Here is a 24987-nt window from a genome sequence, read left to right as displayed (position 1 = left end):
AGTGTGGGCCAGCTCCTGGGGAGGAAGATGAAAGGTAAGGAGGGGTGTCAGCTTGAGGGTCTCTCTATGATGTCCAGCACAGGACACCTCAGGAGTTTCAGTCGTTGGCCCGAGGGGTCACGTGTCCGTAATCAAAGGGAGCACTGTCCGCTTCCAGCTCTCATCCCATCGAAGCTGCTCTGACTCCCGGAGGTTCTTGCAGAACTGGTTCAGTTTGCCAGCAGGATCAGGAAACTTTGAGAAAAGCATCTAGAAGACCAGAACTACCTCATCACTGCTTCCTGCCCCCACTCCAGGTTCCACCCCAAGCTGCCCCTCCTCCTTCCCAGCAGCCCAGGCTCCTGCTGCACCCCAAGCCCAGCTGCCAGGCCAGTCATTCTGCCAAAACCTCCCTCCTTCACCGCACTTCCAGAACCACCACCAGTGTCCTGGGGTCTCCAACGGGACTCCCGCTCTGGCCCAGCTTCCACACCAGGCCTGGCTAACTAACCCTTCTCAACAGCTCTGACCCCAATGTCCCTGACCCAGCAAGCCCCCCTCCCTCACCAGGCACAAGGGAGCCTTCATGGCCCAGCTACGCTCTATCTCCTGCTCTGCTCCGACTTGACGGCACAGCCAAGCTGCAGTGTTCACCATCCCCACCCCATGCTCTGCCGGCAGCCCCCCGCCTCTGCCTCTGCAATGCTCTGCTGTTCCTTCCACCAAGAGCTGGCTTCTACCCAGCACTGTCCTGCTCACGTACTGAGAACTAGGTGATGCCTGCGTTCTTTCCAGCTCTGCTAAACTAAGGTGTCTGCAGACGCCAGCCTGTGGGCTGCATGCAGCCCTCCGCCTGTCTTTGTAAATAAACTTCTATTGGAACATAGCCACACCCCTTCATCCACAGATTGTGGATGCTTTCACGTTACAACAGAGTTGAGTAGTTCTGACAGAGACTATGGCAAAGTCTAAAATGTTTTTTTCTGAGCCTTTCCAAAGTCTGTTGCCCTTGGTCTCAATGATCAAGAATGATGACGTGTTACTTTTTGTAATTTGTAGTAAGAAAGAAGTATCCTTTGAAGATGCCCACCCATCTCATAAGGCCGGTCCAGGAAGCTCCCTCGCTCCTCACTCTCCCTTCTCAGATCCAATCACCCCCTAAATGGCACAGTCCACCTGGCTCTAGCATCATTGTGTGGTGTGAGCTCCATAAACCCAGACGGCAGATGGGGCGAGCCCTGATCCCTCTGGGGCCCAATGGGGCCCAGCCTCTGAGACCGCTGCCCGCTCACCTATACACAGCCCAGGGCCACCCACCCAGCTGCAGGAACAAGGAATCTCCAAAACCCTGCAAGCCACAGTGTGGGAGCAGACACGCTACCTGCAGCTGAGCTGCCAGCTCCTCTGAGTCCTCGAAGACCAAGCCATTTTCCTCGTGTTTCACAAGCTCGTGTAAGCTGCAGAGAGAATCGGGAGGTCTGAGAGCTGCCTGGAGGAGATACAGAACCCAAGGTGCCCACCTGCTCCCCCCCAATTCCACCCCACCCGCAGGCTAAGCTGGAGGCAGGAACAGTCTGGTTTCAGGAAGCCTGGTCTTAGATTTGGCATCTGAATAGAAAAAAGACCTGGCAGGATACACATTAAAAATCCAAACCAATTTGGGGAAGGAGGGACAGTAAAGGGGTATGTGGACTTTTTGTGCTACATGCTCTCTTCAGTGAGAACGTTCTTAGTAAGTTCTGCCTTTTTTTTCTTAATTCCACAGCAGAGAAACCAGGTAAAAGGCAGCCCTGCTGGAGGCAGGCTCAGAGGTGATCAGGGGGTTGATCCCAACACTATCTGAACCCGGGCTCCAACATCCTGGATTTCCCATTCAGAAGCTGGCTCCTCAGCTCATGGTGGGGCCACTGTTTCTAGAAACTTTTCTAACACTACCGTCTCCAAATGCCCTCTCCTGCCCATCTTTGCCAGGAAGAGCGGAGACAGAAATACACTCATTCAACTGATTCGAACACAACTACATGAGCTCAGACTAAAGGGACAGAGAGAGAAATAAGTCCGTGTGAGCTGTGCGGGCAATTCCAGCCACGATTGCACCCTGTGAGCACAAGCCCCCAAGTAGAGTACTTAAGACTCCAATTTTTATTCAACACGAGCTCTAACTGGAAGCCACCCTGTCTGGTGGGGCCCAGCCCGCCCACAGGGACCAGAGGGCTCCTGCTCCCTCTGGGTGGCAGAGCTGCACAGATGGGGAGGTGGAACCCTCCAGGAAGCTTTCCCGGGCAATTCTGCTGGTTCCCCCCAAGCTGCTGATTTGATAACCTAACCCTGGGAGGACTGGGTTTCCGCTCCTACCACTGGAAGTTCACGGCACACACAGGCAGGCAGCACCCGAACATGTCCACCACCTTCATGGGCAGGTCCAGGCCACTGGAGGACCGGTGTAGGCAGACGCCCAGGTCCGCAGACCCTGCAGGGCGAGGATGAGGGGGCCATCAGCTCTGGCTGTGCGCCCGGTGACCACACATCCTGCAGGACTGTGGACCGAGGCCTGCGGGGAGGAGTGGAAAGGGGGTGATAAAGTCCCCAACCCCACGTACGACTGCCTGGGGTTGGCCGAGCAGCCTGGCAGGAGGCTGGGACACGGAGGTGCTTCCCACCTGCCGCTCCTGGCCTCTCGGCCCTTTCTGAAAACGACCTGCCCGTCACCAATGTTTTTCTTTAAACTGACCCCCTTTTTCTCCTTAACCACGCTGTATTTTAAAAGAAGCCGCAGCAATGATTGCTTAATGGGTTCTGAGTTTCTGCTTGGGGTGATGAAAATGTTTTGGCAAGAGACAGTGGCGGTGACTGCAAAACACTGTGAGTGTAATTAATGCCACTCAACTGCATACACTTAAAAATGGAAAAATGGTTAAAATGGCAAATTTTGTTATGTGTATTTTATCACAATAATTAGAAAAAGAACCCAAAGCAGACCCAACAGAAAACCAGCTGTCGCTGTGAATATAAAGCCAAGGAAGCAACCGTACATCACTCAGTGCCGCTGGAGCGCCTGCCTACAAAGGCTCCCCGACTCCCACTCCGGAGACAGCTTAGTGGCTGCTGAGACCTATAGGCACCCAGCCAATAAGCCCTCCCCGAGGGATCAACAACGCAAGAGAAGGGAGGGCTGCCCCTTCACACTGGGAGAGTCCACACTGTTTACCTCATGGTCTCTGTACCTCCCAGACTTGGGAATTGACCCCAACCCAAGCCCCGCCCAGCCCTTCTGCCCAAGGGAAGAGCAGGGTGAGTGGAGGCCGTGGAGGCCAAGAGCACTCTGACGTAACCTTGGCAAACAGGCAGGGAGGTGGCACACCAGGAAACAGCCTCGTTCTCCCAGAGTCCAGCCAGGGCCCATCCCAGCCTGAGACCTACATGTGTAGGGCCCCTGAGCAGACAATGGCTTGAAATCATTAAAGGGTTAAAAAAACAAAGAATATGCAAAAGAACCTGGTAAAACATTCATTATCTGGCCCTCTTCAGAAAAACTCTGTCCCCTGCCCTCAGGTACTCCCTTATAAACCCCAGCCCTCCCCCTGCAGGCCTCTTACCTAGAAGCAAGGGGTAGTCCTCGGCCTCCAGCCATGGGGTACAGACCTGGATGTGCTGGAAATGCTTCTGGCAGATGAGGCGGCTGTAATACTCCTTCAGAGGCCCTTTGCCTTACAGAGAAAACCGGAGTCACTGCACTGGGCCCACGTCTGGCCCTGTCCCCCAGCCCCAGGCCTGAGAAGCCCCTGCAAGGGCGTGAGCAGAAGGCCCACAGGCAGCAGCTCCAATCAGGCCCCTATCCAGACCCCTTCCAGAAACGACCCCCAAGGGGTGTGCACCTCGACTGCTGAGGCCATGGCCGTTCCCCCAGCAGGCCTTGGGCTGGGAACACAGCCAGGATAAACTCTGGCCAGGCACCAGAGTGCCCACCAATACAGCTTCTCACACAGACTGCCCCTGTGCCCCGCCCAGATCCCCAGGTGGCACAGCATGAGCAGTGGGCTCCTGCCGCCGTCCAAGGGCCTGGAGGAGAGGAGTGTCCAAGGTGGGGCAGCTGGCTGAGGACCCTCCTCCTCCAACCAAATCTCCTCTGCCTCTCTCTCTTCACCCGGCTCCTTTGGAAACAGTTTGACATTGGAGAGCAGACTCTCATTTTTAAAAAAAAAAAAGATACGTGGAAACCACTGTGAAGTAGAAAGCTCAGAATCTCTGAGGTCACGCTATCTGAGATTGAAATCTAGACTCCATGCTCTGCCATGAAGCCCTTCTGAGCCTCAGCCTCCCCGTCAAGCTGGTGTAGAAAACCATACATCACAGAGTTGGGGTGAGAATTAACGAGACAACAAACATCACAGGCCTGACATGCCTCCACTGCCCCGTTTAATACAGGAACAGGGATGGTCCCAGGTGGGTACCTGTTATAACACAGACCAAAGGAGGGAGGCTTTCTCCATCGTCGATCAGCTGTTCGAACTCTGTGTTTAGGAAAATAAATATATGATAACCAAGATCATGTAGTCGGGTGAGTGAGGGGCTGATGCGAGGGGATGGGGGAAGGGAGAGGAGGAGGGAGCACTGCTCCCAACCATGCAATCCCTTCTCCTGGAGGTGGCAATTCAGAGCTAGGCTGGTCACTCACTGACCCAAAAGGGGACTCACGCCTGCCACCTCCACCCAGTGGCCCTGGCCCTGGGGTCAGGAACACTCTGCCAAGGACATCACGCAAGGCCAGGTGAGCACCCTGCAGCTCAGCAGCCCCCGACAGGCCCAGCTCCTGGTCACAGCCATACACCTACTTTCTAATGCTGCCAACAGGATGGAGAAGTCTTCATCCTCTACGGGAAAAGAGAACCGAGGGTCACGGGCCAGTTTCTAGATGCCTCCCCACCCAGCTCAATGTGCTCCCCTTTCTCATCGAGGCCCCAAATACATGTGGGGTGCACGCCTGGCAGCGGCGAGAACACAGGCTCATCCAGGTGCTCATACAAGCCCCAAGCGCCCGGGCGGGTCCTGAGACCTGTCCAGCTCGTGCTGCTGACCAAAAGGGCCGGCCGCCCAGGAAGGCAGGTCACTGTTCCACTCTGGGCATCCCGCTCCGTGAAGGCCGACCTCTCCATGCCCGAGTCCGAGGGTTCTGAACTGAAGGAGCAGAGAGAGCCCATGAGCTGCCACAGAGCAGGCCCTTGGGCCCGAGAACGGCCATTCTCCCACCAGAGTGAGGCCCGCAGGCTCCCAGTTGTTGGGGTGCAGCCACGTCAGAGCCACCAGGTGGCCCTACCACCCAAGGCCTTGGGCACAGACCTGCACCTTGCTTTCTCTTTTATCTGTATTTATGTGTTGCTAGGTGCTGAGGTCGCAACGGCAGACAAGGCCGACTCAGCCCCTGCCTTCACAGGGCTTACTGTTCTAATCATCCCCTAGACTTAAGACGAGGACGCTGTGACCCCTCCAACTGCCCCCACGTTACTGAGAAGAACAAAGACCAGCTGTATGGAGAGCCGCTCAGAAGGGCTCTCCTTACCCCTGGGAGATGCCCAGAGAACACATAGATGCACAGACCCCGCCATGCGGTCAGGAACCACTGGCAGGAGGGTAAGGACACCCACAGCCTAGTACAGGGCAAACACTTCCTTAAAGGGCCAAAGAGTAAACACTGTAGGCTTTGGGGAGCCATGCGGTGTCCATTGCAAAGCCCAGCTCTGCTCTTGTAGTGTGGAACCAGCCAAGGACAACATGTAAATGAATGAACGTGCTGTGTTCCAATAAAACTTTATTTACAGAAACAGGCAGCAGGCCTGCAGCCATAGTTTGCCATCCCCTGGATTAGATCTCCAGGTCAGCAGCGAGCATAAAACAAGGCAGCTGAAAGCTGAAGACAGCAGACTTACCAGGCCCTGAATGCAGAGTAGGTGCGGCTCAGCTTCATAAAGAGCTGGTGTTGCAGGTCCAAAGGCGTCTCTTTAAAGAAAGATGCTGGCTTGTCGTAGACAGTCACAGCTCTGCAAAGAGATCATTGGGGGGCTCTAGGGAGGGGCGAAGAAAGGCCTGAGGAACATAAGACCCAGAAGTATCCAGAAGAAGAAGGGTGCTTAGGTATCCAAGTCTCAACAATAAGCTTTAGAATTACTTGGAGAAGCACAGAGAGAATTTCTAACATGAACACTTCCTGGACCATCTGGCTGGCTGGGAAAGAAACTCTAGCTTCCTCCTCCCTCAGCCTCCCCAAACCAGTAACCACCTCCCGGAACCCTGGGAGCTCCCAATGCCTTGCAACATGACACAGCAGCTGGGAGTCAACGGCGCTGGGAGGGACCCCTCGTTTCCCAAGGCCCCTACTTGATGCCCCAGTTCTCTGCCAGGTCTTCCCGCATCGCATTGGTCACACACAGGTTCAGGTGGGACAGGCGTCCACAGAGCGTCTCATACCTGAAAAGACATATCAGTGGTCAGCCCAGAGCTCTCTGGGCCAGGAACCACCACCCCAGCCCCATGGGACTCAACACCTTATGATACAGAAGAGGCCGCAGAGCTGGGATCTCCCAAATCAGGTCACTGGCGAGGCACCTTCCCCATGTTTGCACAGAGTTCTACCACCTGTACTATTACCTCCCGCACACCTTTCTTTAAATCAGATTGCTTTTCAGCTTAAATACAATTACTTTCAAGAGAAACCATATATCACTACAGAATGGAAAATCCAGTCTCTCTTGCCATAAAATGAAGGAGAAATACAATAAAATCTTGTTATTAAATCTCAGCCACACTGCACTATTCCCTGCAAAGGCTGTGGGGCTGAGGCTCACTCCCAATGGGTTACAAAGGGAGTTTAGCAAATGCTAGAAAGGCGTTATCAACAGATTAGCTCCAAACGGAGACTTGAGCCCTGGTGACAGGGCAGGACTGAAAAAGAACTGGAAATGAACAGGGTTATTTCGCGTGTGTAGGTACCACGGCCTGTTCCTCACTCAGGATGCAGAGAAAGCTCTGGAGCTGGACTGCCTGGGATGGAATTTTGGAGCTCACATGTATTAGCTGTGTGGCAAGTGACATGAGGGCTCTCGGTTTCCTGGTTTGTAAAAAGACAGCGATCAAAGGACACCCTTGCTGGGCAGCACTGGAGTCTGAATGGGATAAAGGCTTGGCCTGAGGCCTGGCATGCAGCAAGCGCTCACTGACTGCTGCTGAGACCACCACCCACGAATGACCCATCAGGGGAAAGGCCACAGCCGGCCAACGGCTTGAGGCTGCAAGTCCACACCGAGGCAGATGGTATAACTCGGACTCAGAACACAACATTGCTTCCTCCTCCAGGTCCAACCTTCTCCCAAGGCCCTTCTTCCCTCTCCCTGTCTCATCAGCTGCAGCAGACTGTGACCCATGTCCCCATCTGCCAGCAGCAGTCCCCAGTTTCAATTTGGGTATCTGGTACGGGTTCATCTGGGACCCCAGCTCTCCAGTGGAGCACTTGTCCCAAGCCTGAGACAACGGGGTACTGAAGCCCCCCAGGCTCAGAGGGGGTTAGAGGACGCCAGGTGCGCAGGAGCCAACCACAGGCCTGCTCTCTCCACTGAGCCTGGTGGGGTGGGGATGAGAGCAAGGGGCTTCCAGAGCCTGAGAAATACCTCTGGGAGGAAGTGTGGAGAGACATGAGAGGGGTCCTGATGACACCTTTTTTGAGCTCAAAGTCAGCCATTTCTCAGGACTTTTCAGTTTCATGGGCCAACAAATGCCCTCCTTTGCTCAGGCCTGTTTCTATCACTTGTCACCAGCGTCAGTCCAACTCCCCAGCCTTGCCTTCACCCCCACAGGGCACACAGGAATCAGCTTCCCCGGGTCTCCGCACCGGCCCTTCTTCCCACCACAGTTTGGGGACAATGTCGGCACCCTCATCCCAGACTCTCACCACTTGGCCAGCAGAACAAGGGGGTGGCCGGGGCCGTGCACCAGACCCATAATGGAGTAGCCGTAGTTGTGCCAGTCAATGACGAGCTTGCTCCCACAAAGGCAGCCTGCAAACCAGCACACGGCAATGGCGGGCAGGCCCGGAGGGTTCTGGGAAAGAGAGACTTGAAGGAAGAGAAGGAAACCAGACCACGGTCAAGAATAAACCAAGTAAAAATAACGTACGTGGCAAAGAGTCAATTATCTTTACAGAGCTCTTGATAATCGATAAGCAGAAGAAAGACCCTCTTCCTCACCAAGAGGTATAAACAGTCATAAAAGAAAATTGACCAACCTGATAAGTCCAAGATCACTGATATTCAAGGAAACAAAAAATGGAACAAGGAGGTACCATTTTTCACCTATCAGAATGGAAACTCTAAAACACCTAATGATACCTGGTGGTGGTGAGGATGGGGGGAAGAGGCTTCCCTGTTAGGTGGGGGATAAATGGACCCAACCTTACTCTAGGACTATCCAGTAACACATCACAACATTTTTAAAGCGCATGGACTCTGACCAATCACTTCCCGTCCTAGGAATTTATCCCAAGGAAGAAACAGAACCCATGCAAAAGACATATGTTCACTGATACTCTTCACCATACAATTTTAAAAGTAAAGGGCTTCCCTGGTGGTGCAGTGGTTGAGAATCCACCTGCCAATGCAGGGGAGACAGGTTCGAGCCCTGGTCCGGGAAAATTCCACATGCCACGGAGCAACTAAGCCCGTGCGCCACAACTACTGAGCCTGCGCTCTAGAGCCCATAGAGCCCATGCTCCACAACAAGAGAAGCCACTGCGATGAGAGGCCCACACACTGCAACGAAGAGTAGCCCCCGCTTACCGCAACTAGAGAAAGCCTCTGAGCAGCAATGAAGACCCAATGCAGCCAAAAAAAATAAATAAATATAAATAAATTTTTTTTTTTTTAATTTTTAGGTTAAAAAAATCAGGAAGGGGGCTTCCCTGGTGGCGCAGTTGTTGAGAGTCCGCCTGCCGATGCAGGGGACGTGGGTTCGTGCCCCGGTCCAGGAAGATCCCACATGCCGCGGAGCGGCTGGGCCCGTGAGCCGTGGCCGCTGAGCCTGCGCGTCCGGAGCCTGTGCTCCGCAATGGGAGAGGCCACAACAGTGAGAGGCCCGCGTACGGCAAAAAAAAAAAAAAAAATCAGGAAGGGCTTCCCTGGTGGCGCAGTGGTTGAGAGTCCGCCTGCCAATGCAGGGGACACGGGTTCATGCCCCAGTCCGGGAAGATCCCACATGCCGTGGAGCGGCTGGGCCCGTGAGCCATGGCCGCTGAGCCTGCGCATCCGGAGCCTGTGCTCCGCAACGGGAGAGGCCACAACAGTGAGAGGCCCGCGTACCGCAAAAAAAAAAAAAAAATCAGGAGGAATCTGAGTGCTCATTAAGATGAGACTAAATGAATACATTAGGATACATCTCATATCAGGATACAATACAGTCAATTAAAAGAAGAAGGGCTTCCCTGGTGGCGCAGTGGTTGAGAGTCTGCCTGCCGATGCACGGGACACGGGTTCGTGCCCCGGTCCGGGAAGATCCCACATGCCGCGGAGCGGCTAGGCCCGTGAGCCATGGCTGCTGAGCCTGTGCGTCCGGAGCCTGTGCTCTGCAACAGGAGAGGCCACAACAGTGAGAGACCCGCGTACCGCAGAAAAAAAAAAAAAAAAAAAAAAAGAAGGAGCTTCTCTATGTTAAAAAGCAGTCAAGGTAAGAGGTTAAGAGTGGAACTCCAGAACCAGAGTGACAACCTGGTTCAAATCCTGACTCCAGCACTTCCTAGCTGTGTGACAATGGGTTACTTACAGAGCCTCTCTGGGTCTAGGTTCCCTCATCTCTAAGTGTAGGTAACACAAGAACCTACTTCTCAGGATTGTTGTGAAGAATTAAATGAGATAATGCATGTAAAACACTTAGATATGTAACAAGTACAAAATAAGACTATCTGTAAAACACTGAAAAACAGAAGGGATGAGTACCATAAATAGAATGGACACATACCATAGGCTCCTACTCATGTTTTTAAAAGTTTATACACACACATGTGAATATGCATTTACCAATCTGTACATTTTTTAAAACTGGAAAGTAAAGAAAACTGTTAAAACAGTGGTTCTCACAGCGGGAGGTGGAGCTGACACGTACCTGGAGAAAGATGTAAGCTGCTGGCTTCCTGCACATCAACTTCCACAGCAAGTGCACTGCCTGAAACACAACTTTGACTCCATACTGGAGAATATGGGGCCCAACTGCAAGTCAGAATACAGCCATCACTAGTAAAGGAGTTCTTGGCAATTTGCAGATCCCCCCCACCCCACGCTCCCCGCCTTCCCCTCCCCCCACACACACACAGATTCAGAGATATCGGGAGTTGACTGCTTCCTACCTGCAAGTCTCTGAAGTTCTGTCAGACTCACAATCTGAATTCTGTCGCTCTGCAAGAGCTCATCGTGGGGTTTGGAGGCTGAAAAGAATGTCCCTTTTAATGTGCTGGAGAAGATGATCTAATTTAAAGTCAGATGATCCCCGCCCCACAGGGTGAATAGGGGAGAGTGTTTTGGAACCTCTCTGTTCCTCAGTAGCCAGAACAGAGAATGAGGCCAGTTCTTGTCCAGATTCCACTAGACCACCCACAGAGGGAGGGCTGGAATCTTATCCATTTTTACTTAGCACAATGCCTGGCACATAGTAGGCACTCAAGCTGACCTAGATTCCCTGGATGGTGGAATTATCACACCATAGGGAGACCCCTAGGAAGTCTCACTCCAGCCCCTCACCCTGGGGTAGCAGACTCTAAACAGGGACCAGAGGCAACCAGTGCTATTCCTTTTTTCCCCTGATATGGGATAGAGCTACCTTCTAAAGATGTCACAGTGGGGGAAGATGGAGGAGCAGACACCCCTGCCCCTGCACACTGAGAGAAAAACGCTGGACATCCTGCGAAAACGAAATACCTCCTGCCTGCAGAGTTCTGCGCTGAGGGTGAGGAACCGAGAGGAGACAAGTTGCCTGTCTTCTCAGACACTGCCTGACAAAAGAAGCCTCAGAGATGTGCTTACCAGCACTTGCCCTGGGATCACATCCACCCGGGTTCCAGTCCATCTTTCTACTTACTAGGAATAAGTGAGACTATGCACTGAGTTCATTTAGCTTAGCACAGTCCTGGCATATGGCAGGAGCTCGATTAATGCTGACTGTTCCCAGGGACCCACCCAGCAGAGGCTGGGCAGAAACGTGGCAACCGCTGTCCAGGCCACAACCCGGCTCGTCCAACCTCGGAGAGCTGCCCGACGGAGGAGAGGGTAAAGGGGCGTCCGCGCCTCGGCCCCCGTGGGGCGGTCAAAGCCGAGGGTCAAAGGCTGAGAGAGCAGCCTCCCTCCCAGGCCCCCGGGGCACTCACTGCAGAACCCCAAGAAGGTCACGGAGAAGCCGCACTTGGCCAACGACAGTGCGTGATACTGCATGCGGGGACTGCGGCCCACGTCGCCCAGCACCACGACAATCACGTGGCGGGCCGCGCGCCCCCACCGCCAGCGCTTCCACGCCACCAGCAGCAGCAGCGTCAGGGCCAGCGCCAGCAGGACCACGCAGGAAGCCGCCATCTTGGCGGGCCGGCAACCGTCACGTGACCGCGCTCCCGCCGGCTGTGCCGGCTGTCCGCAGCCGCAGACCGAGCCTCCTAGGTGGGTGGAGAGAAGGGAGGCGGGGACGTGGTTCCCTGTTCCCTAAGCCGGGGCCCGCGAACCTCCAACCTGGGAGCGGAGGTTTAGTGGTATTAAGGTAAAGCTGTTACTATGTAGGGATCTAGGAACATTTTTTTCTTCAAAGTTCTAAAATAATTTAAAATATAGTGAGATAACAATTTGGATGAAACGCATAAGCATAATGTTGAGAAAAGAGACCAGCCAGAGTGCATACTGGCTGATTCCATTATGTAAATCAAAACTACTCTTTACTGTTAGAAGTTAGAGGGGTGACCTGCCTTGGAGGGTCGGGGAGTGAGTGGGAGGGGGCAGTGGAGAGCTGGTGGGGGTGTCATGGTCTGTTTCTTGATCTGGGTGCTGGTAAGGTGGGTGTGGTCCATTTGGGAAAATTCATCAAAAAGCAAACTTATTCATTTTTCAGGATGTATGTTGTACTTGAATAAAACATTTAAAATATAAAGAGAAAGAGGGAGTTCCCTGGAAGTCCAGTGGTTAGGACTCTGCACTTTCACTGCCGAGAGCCGGAGTTCAATCCTTGGCAGGGGAATGAAGATCCCACAAGCAGCGTGGCACAGCCAAAAAAAAAAAAAAAAAAAAAGAAAGGAAAAAATAGAGACAGAGAGAGAGAAGGACAATGAAGGAACTAAAAACCAGAACGATTTTAAGTATTCATAGTAAGAAAGGAAAATTTCCCCACTGACCCTCCTGTCTCACCTCCCAAAGTAACCACACTAAAGAGTTCTGTGTGGATCTATGTGACAGCGCTTTGACTTTGAAATGGGTCCCCTTGAAGCCACCCCCTCTGCCCTTGCCTTGGGAGCTACCCCAGAACCTGCACGTCAGGCACAGCGACCACCTGCCCTCAGCCCCACCTCACCCACCCACATATTAGACAAATGACACAGCGCCTCCTCCCTTGATGAGAGCCTGGATGGGGCAACACCAGGGACCCTAGAACCCAGCTCAGGACTTGACATGTATCTCCTTTGCTTCTCCCAATAGCCCTGTGACTCCCCTTCTTACAGGTGAGGTCATTGAAGGTCACAACATTAGTGAGTGTGTGGCAGAGGCAGGGCTTGAAACCTGAGGGTAGAAGAGGGTAAGGAAGGACAAGTACATACATACGGATGGAGGGATGGGCAGACAGACACCATGGGCAGCCTCGTTAATGCCCCAGTTCCCAGGGAGGCCACTGCCTTCCGTTACATTGCCAAGGGTGTGAAGCTGGAACGCATGCCCTGCCCACTCCGGGCACCCTCTGAGGTGGGACGGGGCTGGGATCCAGAGACCTTGGCCTCAGGGTGCCTTGAACTTGAGCAAGTCACTCTCTATCAGTTGGCTTTCCTGACCTGTAAATTAAGGGATGGGGACTTCACATCTCAGAGAGCCCCTCTTGTTCTCATGATCTAAGAGGATAAGGACCAGGTACCATGGTTGTGACAAACCAGAGGTAAACGCCTCGTCCTGGAATATGAAAGCCTGATTGAGGAAGGCGTTGGGATCGTTTCTCTAGGGAGATAGAGAAGCAGGATGCATCACAAGCCAGTCCTGCTTGTACTGCTTGCCCACTTGGCCAACATCACACATGAAATTCAGCCCTCCCAGAGGTCAAGAGGGTACTGTTTCCCTTTCCAGAGACAGGAGGCTGAACCTTGGCAGAATTTCCACGATTAAGAAGTGGGCTCGGGGGACTTCCCTGGTGGCGCAGTGGTTAAGAATCCACCTGCCAATGCAGGGGACACAGGTTTGAGACCTGGTCTGGGAAGATCCCACATGCCACGTAGCACCTAAGCCCGTGCACCATAACTACTGAGCCTGTGCTCTAGAGCCCGCGTGCCACAACTACTGAGCCTGCATGCCACAACCACTGAGCCTGTGAGCCACAACTACTGAAGTCCACGTGCCTAGAGCCTGTGCTCCACAACAAGAGAAGCCACCGCAATGAGAAGCCCGCACAGGGCAACGAAGAGTAGCCCCCACTCGCCGCAACTAGAGAAAGCCCTGCGCACAGCAACGAAGACCCAACGCAGCCAAAAATAAATTTTAAAATAATAATAATAAATAAAAATTTAAAAAGAAGAAAAAAAAAGGATGTGGACTCAGGTGTTGGAATCCCTGAACCACCTCATCCTAGCTGTGAGACAGGGGGTCAAAATAAGTCACTTTCCCCCCAGAACCTCAGATTTTAAGGTACAAAAGGGGATAAGAATAGTACCCACTTGAGGGGTTGTTGTAGGGGTTAACAAGTGATGATGGTGACAGGCTTCACCTGGAACAGTCGTTCTCAGTGACACACCCAAGCCAGAAAAAAACGGTTCTTGAGGAGTAAAGAAAAACATACTCTTTTTATGTATAAAGTGCAGATATAGATACGGCACACAAATAAATATGCAATATATCTGCAGTATTAAAATTTCACCTGGGGGGACTTCCCTGGTGGCACAGTGGTTAAGAATCCGCCTGCCAATGCAGGGGACACGTGTTCGAGCCCTGGTCTGGGAAGATCCCACATGCCACGGAGCAACTAAGCCTGTGTGCCACAACTACTGAGCCTGCGCTCTAGAGCCCGTGAGCCACAACTATTGAGCCCGCATGCCACAACTATTGAAGCCTGCGTGCCTAGAGCCCGTGCTCCGCAACAAGAGAAGCCACTGCAATGAGAAGCCCATGCACAGCAATGAAGAGTAGCCCCCACTCACCGCAATTAAAGAAAGCCGGAGTGCAGCAACGAAGACCCAACACAGCCAAAAATAAATAAACTAATTGATTTTAATCTCTAAAAAAAAAAAATAAAATAAAATAAAATAAAATTTCACCTGGGGATTTCCCTGGTGGTCCAGTGGTAAAGAATCCACCTTACAGTGCAGGGGATGCGGGTTCAATCCCTGGTCAGGGAACTAAGATCCACTAGGCCCTCGTGCCACAACGACTGAGCTCACGCGCCTCAACTAGAGCCTGCATGCCGCAAACTACAGAGCCCACATGCCCTGGAGCCTGCACACCACAACTGGAGAAGAGAAAACCTGCACACCACAACTAGAGAGAAGCCTAAGCACCACCACGAAGAGCCCGCATGCAGCAACTAAGACCTGATGCAGCCAAAAATAAATTAAATAAATAAATCTTAAAAAAAATTTTTCAACACGGACTTCCCTGGTGGTCCAGTGGTTAAGACTCTGTGCTCCCAATGCAGGAGTCATGGGTTCAGTCCCTGGTTGGGGAACTAAGATCCCACATGCTGCACAGTGTAGCCAAACAAAAATTTCACAGGAGTTCTGAACAAAAACTTGTGCAGGAGGAACCCTCCCACATCACTGGTGGCTGTGGAAAATGGTGCAGCTGCTGTGGAAGGTAGTCTGGCAGTTCTTCAGTAAGTTAAACGTAAGCGTACAGTTACCCAGCAATTGCACTCCTAGGCGTATACCCTAGAGAACTGAAGACAGGTTTTCAAACAAAAACCCGTTAATGAATGTTTATATCACCATCATTTACAGTAGCAGAAAGATGGAAACAACTCAAGTGCCCATCAACTGATGAATGGATAACGTGATCTATCCATACAATGGAATATTTTTCAGGCATAAAAAAGGAATGAAGCACTGATTCATGCTACAAGATACATGAACTTTGAAAACGTTATGCTCAGTGAAAGAAGTCAGACACAAAAGGTCATATATTGAATGAGTATTTGTGTGAAATGTCAAGAGTAGGCAAATCCATGGAACCAGAAAACAGAGTAGTGGTTGCCAGGGGCTGAGGTTGGGGGGATGGGGAGTGATTGCTGATGGATGTGGGGTTTCTTTTTTGGGGGATGAAAATATTTCAGAATTAGACAGTGGTGGTGTTTGCACAACTTTGTGAATATACTTTTAAGAGACACTGCCAAAGTGTATACTTTAAAAGGGCATGTGAATTTGTAACAGGGAAGAGCTAAATTGGACTCCATGTTCAATCTGTTTCTTTGACTTTAACCTTTGCTTTTCGTTGCTTTTGTTATTATAATCATACATAATGGCCTGCCTCAGGGAACCCTGCCCCTTTGCCTGAAAGTTAAACTAAAGTGCCTCTGTTCAGCTCACAGGGAGATAATCTGAACACCCCCCCCCACCTGTGGATGGCTTCAAGAAAGAAGAAATTAACACATCCCCTCACCAGGGGATTTTCGCAATTATGGCCTTTTTACTTTACTTCCTCATCTCCTCCCCTTCTCTGTACTATAAAAGAAACTGGCATCCAAACTCCATAAGATGGTTTACCAGAGACACTAGTCTGCCATCTTCTCGGTCTGCCAGCTTTCCGAATAAAGTCGTATTCCTTCCCTCAACACTTCGTCTCCCCACTCATTGGCCTGTCGTGCAGCGAGCAGAGCGAGCTTGGACTCGGTAACAAATTATATCTGAAAAAAGCTATTATTTTTAAATGTTCACGGGGAAATGTCTTAAAAGGCTGGAGAAGGGCAAGAATGAAAAATAGATTGAGAAACCCTGACCTGGAGCCTGCCCACAAGGAACATCAGATGCCCATTTTGGTGGTGGTATTTTTATTATTCTTACAGATCTATAATCTCTTAACTGAAACCCTGGGGACCAGATATGTTTCTGAATTCAGAATTTTTTAGAAAGGGCATATGGCATGCATACACGTAGTAGTCCCAGTGAAGTTCGGGACAGCACCCAGTACTCCAACAGTGACAAAGCAGGGAAACAGATGTACTTTCACAGTGAGTGAGCTGCATGAGGGCGCTAAGTCCTCACTGTTCCAATACGAGAAGCACACGTGGCTGTGGGGCTCTTGAAATGTACCCAGCCTGAGCTGAAATGTGCCACGAGTGTAATACTCCCCAGATTTCAAACTTTGTTGTAGAAAAATGATATTAAAAAAAGAATGCAAATAATTAATTTTTATTGATTTTTCATGTTGACAGCAAGTTGAAAAGATAATATTTTGGATATTGGTATCTATTTGTTCAAATAAAATAGATTGTTAAAATTCATTTCACCTGCTTCTCTTTGTTTTTTTTTAATGTGGCCACTAGACGATTTTGAAGCACCCACGAAGCTCGCCCTTTGCAGCTCATATTCTGTCCCTACTGGACAGGCTCCACTCTAAGAAATCCTCTGTTCAGTTCAGGGGGCAGGTGTGCCCTCAAACGATCTTATTCCAAACTTATTTTTTAAAAAGGGACTTCCCTGGTGGTCCAGTGGTAAAGAATCTGCCTTGCAATGCAGGGGATGCAGGTTCGATCCCTGTTCAAGGACTAAGATCCCACATGCCGCGGGGCAACTAAGCCTGCGTGCCACAACTACTGAGCTCGCGCGCCTCAACTAGAGAGAGAAAACCCTCACGCCACAACTAGAGAGAAGCCCAAGTGCCACAATGAAGAGTCCGCATCCCGCATCAAAAGATCCCACATGCTGCAACTAAGACCCGATGCAACCAAAAAAAATAAATAAAATTAAAAGAAAAAAAACAGGGGCTTCCCTGGTGGCACAGTGGTTGAGAATCTGCCTGCTAATGCAGGGGACACGGGTTCGAGCCCTGGTCTGGGAGGATCCCACATGCCGCGGAGCATCTAGGCCCGTGAGCCACAACTACTGAGCCTGCGTGTCTGGAGCCTGTGCTCCGCAACAAGAGAGGCCGCGATAGTGAGAGGCCCGCGCACTGCGATGAAGAGTGGCCCCCGCTTGCCACAACTAGAGAAAGCCCTCGCACAGAAACGAAGACCCAACACAGCCATAAATAAATATATAAATAAACCAGCTCCTTGTATGGTCCAGCCCTGCCTCCCAGGCTCCCAGCTCCCAGGTCCGTGGGGGTGAGTGGGGAGATAACTGGCCAGACATCATGACCAGACCCCAGCCCTCCCAAGCTTCGGCCTGTCCCTCTGCAGTCGGCGTCCCCCACCCTCTCCCAGGCCTGGTCCTTAAGACCATCCTAGCCCGTGTCATCGTGAAGTCTGTTCCATAAGAGCTCCACATTCTAATGGAACAAAAGGTGTCAACTAACCCTACTTATATGTCTCAAGCTTCCATGGGATGTGATAGATTTAGTCAGAGCCCATCCCAACACTGTTCCTAGTGATTTTTAAAAAATTTTTTAGAGAAAGAGCTTCCTTTGTGTTTCAAATGCAGTGTCCAACCCTCAGGCAAGGCTTGGAGCCCTGAAGGCACCCGAGTGTGCTCAGGGCTGCCAGGGGAGGGACAGCCAGTTCGTGGGCTCAAAACCACAGGAACCTGCGGGGCGGTTAAGCTCAGCATGGCCCACTGCTCCTGGGTCTCCCTGCAACCCTCTCCTCTCTGCCAGAGTTCCAGCCAGCCGTTGAGCCTGCTTTTGGAAGCTCCCGCACATCTGGACCCGCACCAAGGCCTCCATGGTCTACTCCACGTTTGAGCAGCAGGACTCCTTCTCAGAGGAGCACAGTGACCTGTGCCTGGTGCAGCTGCTGGGAACCGGGTGGCCCCCTGGATGGGCCCCGCTTCCTGAAAATCCCAAAGTGCTTGCCCTCCGCCAGTCCTCCCATCCCACTCACTCTCCAAATTCCCAGGGGTTTGGGCAAAACCAGGCGCAAGCTCCCCTGAGAGCTGTTCCTTCTCCCACCCATCACTGTGAGTCAGCCCCCCTCTCTCCACCCGAGGCTTCCAGCCCTCTCCAAACACCTACCTCCACGCCCTGCACTCCCCAACTTGCTGGCTCCCCACACCAGAGGGATCCTTCCAAAAAGCACATCTGAACACCCCACCCCAGTGCGAAGCTTCCTTGTTCTCAGGAAAAGCCCCAACTCCTCTGCCCTTCCAGGTCCCCGGGCCACTCCGGTCCAAGCCCTGGGGCCTCTTTTCAGACTCTCAAAGGCACTGGCTCCCTCCCACTTTAAGCCTTTGCCTGTGCCTGGCAGTCGCCTCTGTGGGGCCTCCTCCCACCCTGCCCCGCCCCAGGCCATGTGCCTAAGTAACTCTGCTCACACTTCAGGGCCAGCTCCAGCCTCCTCCCTCCAGAACCTTCCCTGACCCCACCGCAGGGGGCTGACCTCCCATTGTGGACCGGTTCTCTTAGCCAGATGCAGTTCACATTTGTTTTATGGTTCTGTAGAACAAATGTGAACTGCATCTGGCAAGGAGAACCAGTCCCAGAAGGCAGGACAGGGCTGTAGGCCCCAGAAAGAAGGACCCAGCCTAGTTTAGCTCACCTGCTGTGCAGTGGGCTTGGAGCAAACCCCCAAGGGGCAGCCCTAGGTGCAGGGACCCATGAAACCCATGAGCAGAAGGGGCAGCAGGTGCCCGAGCTCCCACCTTCTCAGCATCCTTCAGAGAGGTGTTTGGGCCAGGACACAGTTGGGCTTGCAGACGGGCTATGCTCCAGTGAGGGACCTGCCCTGTCCCTTCCATGGGGCAGGCTTGGCACAGGGGGGTGGGCATGCCAGGCCCGGGGATCTGCTGTTCTGGGTCCAGGGATCTGCTGTTTAGGGCAATTCTGGGAAACATGGTACTTGGGGGTCCCACGGAGAAATGGGAAGTCGCAGCCCCTGGTGGCTCCCCTAACTCAGGATAGCTCCAGCATCGCCTCCCCTGGGCCGGGGGGAACAATTTAGCCAATCCAGACACAGGACACCTGTGTTTATCTGGCATGGCTGTGTGCCTGGACCCTACTGGGGGGTCTAATAACTAGAGGGGGCATCAGGACCAGGAAAGGCTCCGTGCCCTCGGGCTTCATTCAGGACACTTTTAACAGCTTGGAACCACTTCTCCCACAGGACAAACAGCAGCCAGCCCTGCAGGCTCTCCGATTTCTGCAAGACCCTCATGACCAGGCCCGGCTGCTCTGGCTACTGTCTGTCTCACCAGCTGCTCTTCTTCCTCTCGGCCAGAATGGTGAGTGCCTGGCGTGGGCTCAACCACAGCCCAAGGAAGAGGAAGAATGACTGAAAGGGGCTCGTTACAGTGTGGTTTCGTATGTTCATACCTGGAAAATAAGCAGGTTTTAAACCCCTGCTTCAGACCTCAGGAGGCGGAAGTGAGTAGCCTGTCATTGTTCAGCCATGAAATCCAACCACAGTGGTGTGGTGGGGCGGGGGGTGGGGGTGGGGATGAGATTCTGTTGCACTTTGCATGCTGAACTGGATCACAGGGTATTAGAAGAAGAGAGAGTGAAGCAGCAGAAAGAACTCAGTAAACAACAGATGGAAAAAGGTCTTAGAACAAAGTCAGTAGCTAGCTGCTTCCAGAAAACCAAACCAAGACCAAAACAGCCCCACCATCACTTCTCCTGTGCCCAAACACTTCCAAGCACAAGATTTGCTAGATACACATTTTATTTTATTTTATTTTGGCCTCACCGTGGGGCTTGTGGGATCTCAGTTCTCCGACCAGGGAATGAACCCGGGCCATGGCAGTGAAAGCACCGAATCCTAACCACTAGACCATCAGGGAACTCCCGCTAAATACTCATTTTAAACATATATTTATTTATATACAAAGTAGGGCTTGCTATCTCTATTCAAAAATGTTACTCAATGTCCATAAATTCTTAGCCAAGAAAGGACTTGCTGATTTTGTTTAATAGATTTTTTATTATTATTTGTAAGCTGTCACAGCCCAGTGTTTTTGTAAATACAATAAAAGCCAAGTTACAAGGAAAGTTATTGTGATTACTAGATTCAGCAGATAGAAAGTTGCTCTGACATATTGCTATAGAGGTTTCCAAAGCCTGTTCTCATCCCCTGTCCTTGTCTCCGTGCAACCGCTCCGCGGCCCAGGCTTTGAGCTGCACTGTAGCTGCCTGCTTGCGGGGTTAGGCTGAAATCAGAATGCGGTGACAGAGCGCTTTAGAGCGCCCCCTAGTGTCGGGCGTCATGTCAGGCACTTCCAGGTTATGGTACCGGCCCCCCCACACACACACACACACAAGCGCCCCTCGGGTGCAGCTCCCCTCGGCATCGCCCTTTCCCCATGAAAACTCTTGAGGCTCACAAAGGTTAATTTAGGGGGTGGAAGTCGCACAGCTCCTAAGCTGCAGAGCCGGGGCTCGAACTCAGCTCTCTCTGTCCCCCAGTGACTAAGCCCCACCAGGCTGGGAGTGTGGATAGGGAAGAAATTTTGGGAAAAGGGAAAGGACTTGCCCCAAAGGCAACCACTTAAAAAACCTTTTCAGAACAGCAGGTCTTTTCCTGTAACAGCGTGCATGAATCGCTCAGACCACCAACTTCCTTGTCTCTTGGTGTTTGTTCCCCCAGACGGAATGCACGAAGGGGCTGTTCCGCCAGAGCCAGCGCTACATGAACCTCTTCTGTGCCAACATGATGGACCTGAACCGGAGAGCTGAGGCCATCGGATACGCCTACCCCACCCGGGACCTCTTCATGGAAAACAATGGGCCCCCGCATTCTGCTCTAGGAACAAAGCAGCAGGGTGTCCCTGATTCCGGCCACACACACAAACACACACGTACACTAGGGCTGCCAGGTTTAGCAAATGAAAATATAAGAGGCCCAGGCAAATTTGAACTTCAGGTAAACAACGAATACATTTTTAGTATAAGTGTACCCCAAACATTGCATGGGCTATACTTAACAATTTTTTTCTTTTTTTAAATTTTTTTGCCACACCGTGTGGCATGCTGGATCTTAGTTCCCCAATCAGGGATCAAAACTGCGTCCCCTGCAGTGGAAGAGTGGAAGCACTTAGTCTTAACCACTGGACCACCAGGGAAGTCCTACTTAACAATTTTTTATTCATCATTTATTGGAAATAAATTTAAGTGGGCATCCTGTATTTTATCTGCCACTGTTTTGACTGCTTCCTGCTCCCAAAATCTGACCCAGTGACGGAGCTCTGGACAGACTGAACAAGGCAGGACCCAGGTTTGGGGGCCCCTGCTTACTAAGGCAGACCCTCAGGGCTGCCTCCTTGCAGCCACTGTGCTGAGTGCTCACCTGCTGGTGCCGCCTCTCTCTAGCAGGTGGCACCATGGTGGCCTTGGGGAGGGGGAAGAGGTGGGCCTGGGGGATAGGCCTGAAGAGGGTCCCCTGTCTTTGCTTCCAGTCATGTTCTGTGGAATCAGTGGCTTCTCCAAATTCTATAAACTCCGGTGGCTGGAGGCCATTCTCAGCTGGCAGAAGCCACAGAAAGGATGCTTTGGGAAGCCAGGTGAGCTGTACTTCCTCCCTGGCTGGGAGCAGGGGTGGGGGTGGGGGCGCTGGGCTTCTATGCCAGTTGGGGAAAGGATGTACTGGTGTTGGGGGGGTGCAGAGAGAGGTGTGCAACATGCATGTCCATGCACACACACACATACACACACACACACACACACATGTGGAAATAGGCTCAGAGTTTTGGAAGCCAAAACTTTGCAGGATGAGGGGCGGTCTTGTTGGAAGATATCGGACCCCTGCACCTGTGTTAACAAATTCATTTCTTCATCAAGTATTCCCTGAGCACCTACTATATGCCGGACACAGTTCTAGGCTCTGGAGAAACTAGGCAGGGAAAAGAGAAATGAGGAAAAGAGACAGAAACCACCTACACAAACCAGTAAGTGAAATGCGAGTTCTGATAATGATTGTGAAGGATACATCAGGCTGAGAAAGAAGAGAACATTGGAGAAGCTTCTTTAGGCAGAGTAGTCAGGGGAGATGTCTGAGAGGTGGTGACACAGAAGCAGGGGTGGAGGGAACTATATTCAATATCCTATGATAAACCATAACGGAAAAGAATATGAAAAAGAATATGTATATGTATAACTGAGTCACTTTGCTGTACAGCAGAAATTAAACACAACATTGTAAACTGTACTTCAACAAAATTTTTTTAAAAAGAAGAAGCTGGGACTTCCCCACCGGTCCAGTGGTTAAGACTGCATGCTTCCACTGCAGGGGGCGTGGGTTCAGGGTTTGATCCCTGGTCGGGAAACTAAGATTCCCACATGCCGCGAGTCATGGCCAAAATTTTAAAAAAATAAAGAATAAAAAGAAGAAATAGGGAAAAAGAAGAAGAAGAAGCAGAAGGTGGAAAGGCAGAGGATGCAGCCCCTTTCCAGCCATGTGACACCAGACAGCTGGTCCTCTTTGGAGTATATCACTTCACCTCTCTGAGCCGCAATTTTCCTGTCTATAAATAAATGAGCAAAATAATCTCCACCTTCCTGAGCTATGAGGAGTAGACATAATACATATGAAACCACCTAGCTTTTGCCAGGTACAGACAAGGCTCCCAGTAAATGCTGGCTTCCCAAATGAGAAGCTTAGGATGCTCAAAGACCAAAGCTTTTGAAATAAGATAGTCTGTTTTAAGACAGAGGCGTTTATAAAATGAAGATTCTCAGGCCTCCAGACCTATAGATTCAGCAGGTGGAGGGGCTGCGGACCCCCATTTTCAATGAGCTCCTCTGGCCATTCTGATATGGGTGATTGGGGGACCACAATTTGGGAAACATCAGTAGATGCATATTGAGGTGGTGTGGAAGTATCTCTACCCAGGGGCACGAGGAAACTTCCAGAAGTGCCTCCAGATTCAAGAGAAGACTTGAGTTGCTTGAGGTGTTGTGAAGAGTAGGGGGCTTAGCCAGTAATATTTAAAAATCCATCTTGAGAAGTTCACCTTTCATTCTTCTCTCAGCTGCTGAAAATGAAGAATTACCCAAAGCCATTCAGTACCAACAGCATCTTTTGAGAAGAGTGAAGAGGCAAGAAAAACAATTTACAGGTAATGAAAATACCCAAGACATGAAACCAAAACCTAGAAAGGATACATACGGCTTGCATTCAAGGAAAACAGGCTCCCAGCATCACCCAGGAGCCAGGGTGGGGGGCCTTTGTGTTTGGGAGCTAGAGGGAAGGGTAGGAGTCTCTGATGCCCTCCTCTTTGAAAGTGGGGAGTCCAGAGATGCTGTCTCCAGTGAAGGGAACATAAAAGAGAAGTTTCGGGGCTTCCCTGGTGGCGCAGTGGTTGAGACTCCACCTGCCGATGCAGGGGTCACGGGTTTGTGCCCCGGTCTGGGAAGATCCCACATGCCGCGGAGCGGCTGGGCCCGTGCGCCATGGCTGCTGAGCCTGCGCGTCCGGAGCCTGTGCTCCGCAACGGGAGGGCCACAACAGTGAGAGGCCCGCGTACCGCAAAAAAAAAAAAAAAAAAAGAGAGAAGTTTCAGTGTATTACACACTGAAAGTCACAGAGATAACCGCTCTCGGTCAAAGTCTAGTCAGGAAAACAGAACCTGCATCAGGAACTTCAGCAGGGGGAATTGAATATAGGGAACTCAGAGGTGCTGCAAGAGCTGAAAACAGAAAAGGTGAGAAAACACAGACATTAACCACTGCAGGAAGCCCCCGTCCTCCCTGGAGGCAGAGCTGGAGGGACGGTGAGAGGAGATGGGGTGAGCGGAGCCTGCAGAGGCTGGACGCAGAGGAGACAGAGAGGGGCAAGGGGAGAAATACCCTGGCTTCTCCCCTCATCCCACCTGTGCCTGCCTGTGGTGGGCAGGGCAGTCTGGGAAATGTAGTTTGGAGGGGTTGGTGCACTGGGGTTTGGAGCAAAGAAGGGCAGAGAGGGGATCTTTGAGCCAGGGGACAAGTGATGAACACAGTTCTGGTGGCCGCACGTCCCCAGGCTGGCCGAGGGAACATCTGAAAAGTGCTCCCAATGGAACAGTGGCCACCCCCCAGCACTCACAGCAGGGCCTGTGCCTCCCCAGATGGCTGCTCTTCCCACAACACGGCCATGGCTGTCGCGGCCCTGGGCGGCTTCATCTACGTCCTGGCGGAACTCACGCCAGCAGACGGAGAGCTGCGGCCGCCCACACCGACACCACCCAGCAGCCACTGACAAGGATGGTTCCATGCCTGCCACCTGCCAGGAAGGTGAAACGCACGCCTTTCGTCCTTCCTTCCTTAGTCCTGGGGCCTGGGTCACACCCTGAGAAGGAGGCAGCCCAAGCAAAGCAATCCAGTGTCATCCCCTCAGGGAGCAGGGCTGGGGATGTGGGGCTGGGATGGACCCAGGCTCGGAGCAGATGAATAAATTTAGAGTGCAGTTGAGTGGGGAGTTGAGTCTTGTTCCTCAGCCTTTCAGACAACTTCACTTGGGATAATTATAGCACCTATCCCTATATTACCTCCACAGCTGTGACAGTTATGTCTGTAGAGTACTGAGAACAGTACCTGTAATGTAGTAGGTGCCAGGTAAATGTTACCTGCTCCTGCACAGTGAGGATGTCGCATTCCGTGGGAGCTTGTCCCGAGGCAGTTGGCGGGGCCGGGGGGTGCGGTGGGGGTGGGGGTCTGGCTCATCAACGTTTCTCTCATTCCCAGCTTGCTTCTCTTC

General features: G+C 51.9%; 2 protein-coding genes across 2 annotated transcripts; one reads left to right on the top strand and one right to left on the bottom strand.

Moving 5' to 3' along the window:
- Nucleotides 1–110: 110 nt before the first annotated feature.
- ALG1 (ALG1 chitobiosyldiphosphodolichol beta-mannosyltransferase) lies at nt 111–11834 on the bottom strand. The gene is made up of 13 exons (XM_079944053.1): nt 11375–11834; nt 10361–10438; nt 10120–10223; nt 7919–8067; nt 6352–6441; nt 5904–6014; nt 5033–5154; nt 4812–4850; nt 4431–4490; nt 3576–3686; nt 2335–2449; nt 1361–1436; nt 111–249 (listed from the first exon to the last, which is right to left on the bottom strand). Exons 1-13 carry the CDS (start codon nt 11574–11576, stop codon nt 118–120), a joined length of 1389 nt encoding a protein of 462 aa, XP_079800179.1. The 5' UTR covers nt 11577–11834; the 3' UTR covers nt 111–117.
- Nucleotides 11835–16310: 4476 nt separating this feature from the next.
- LOC307198490 (UPF0764 protein C16orf89 homolog) lies at nt 16311–24583 on the top strand (the record flags this gene model as incomplete). Its single annotated transcript, XM_079945460.1, is given in 9 exon segments — nt 16311–16398; nt 17982–18002; nt 18005–18131; nt 19426–19543; nt 20905–21040; nt 21713–21817; nt 23285–23371; nt 24359–24480; nt 24482–24583. Coding segments are annotated over 9 exon segments (906 nt in total).
- Between the last annotated feature and the right edge of the window lie 404 nt (nt 24584–24987).

The sequence above is a fragment of the Stenella coeruleoalba genome (genome assembly GCF_951394435.1).
Source record: "Stenella coeruleoalba genome assembly, chromosome: 15".
NCBI lineage: Eukaryota > Metazoa > Chordata > Mammalia > Artiodactyla > Delphinidae > Stenella > Stenella coeruleoalba.
Note: the sequence above shows the minus strand (reverse complement) of the source record. Positions and strands in the feature narration are given on the sequence as shown.

Bases quoted from the DNA above. Each gene is read 5' to 3' on its own strand.
- ALG1 (XM_079944053.1), bottom strand. From the start codon at position 11,576: ATGGCGGCTTCCTGCGTGGTCCTGCTGGCGCTGGCCCTGACGCTGCTG. The intron at 4,851-5,032 runs GTCTCAGGACCC...CTTTTCCCGTAG, and splicing joins CAGCAGCACGAGCTGGACAG to AGGATGAAGACTTCTCCATC. The intron at 1,437-2,334 runs GTAGGAGCGGAA...TTCTCTCTGCAG, and splicing joins TGTGCCGTGAACTTCCAGTG to CTTACACGAGCTTGTGAAAC.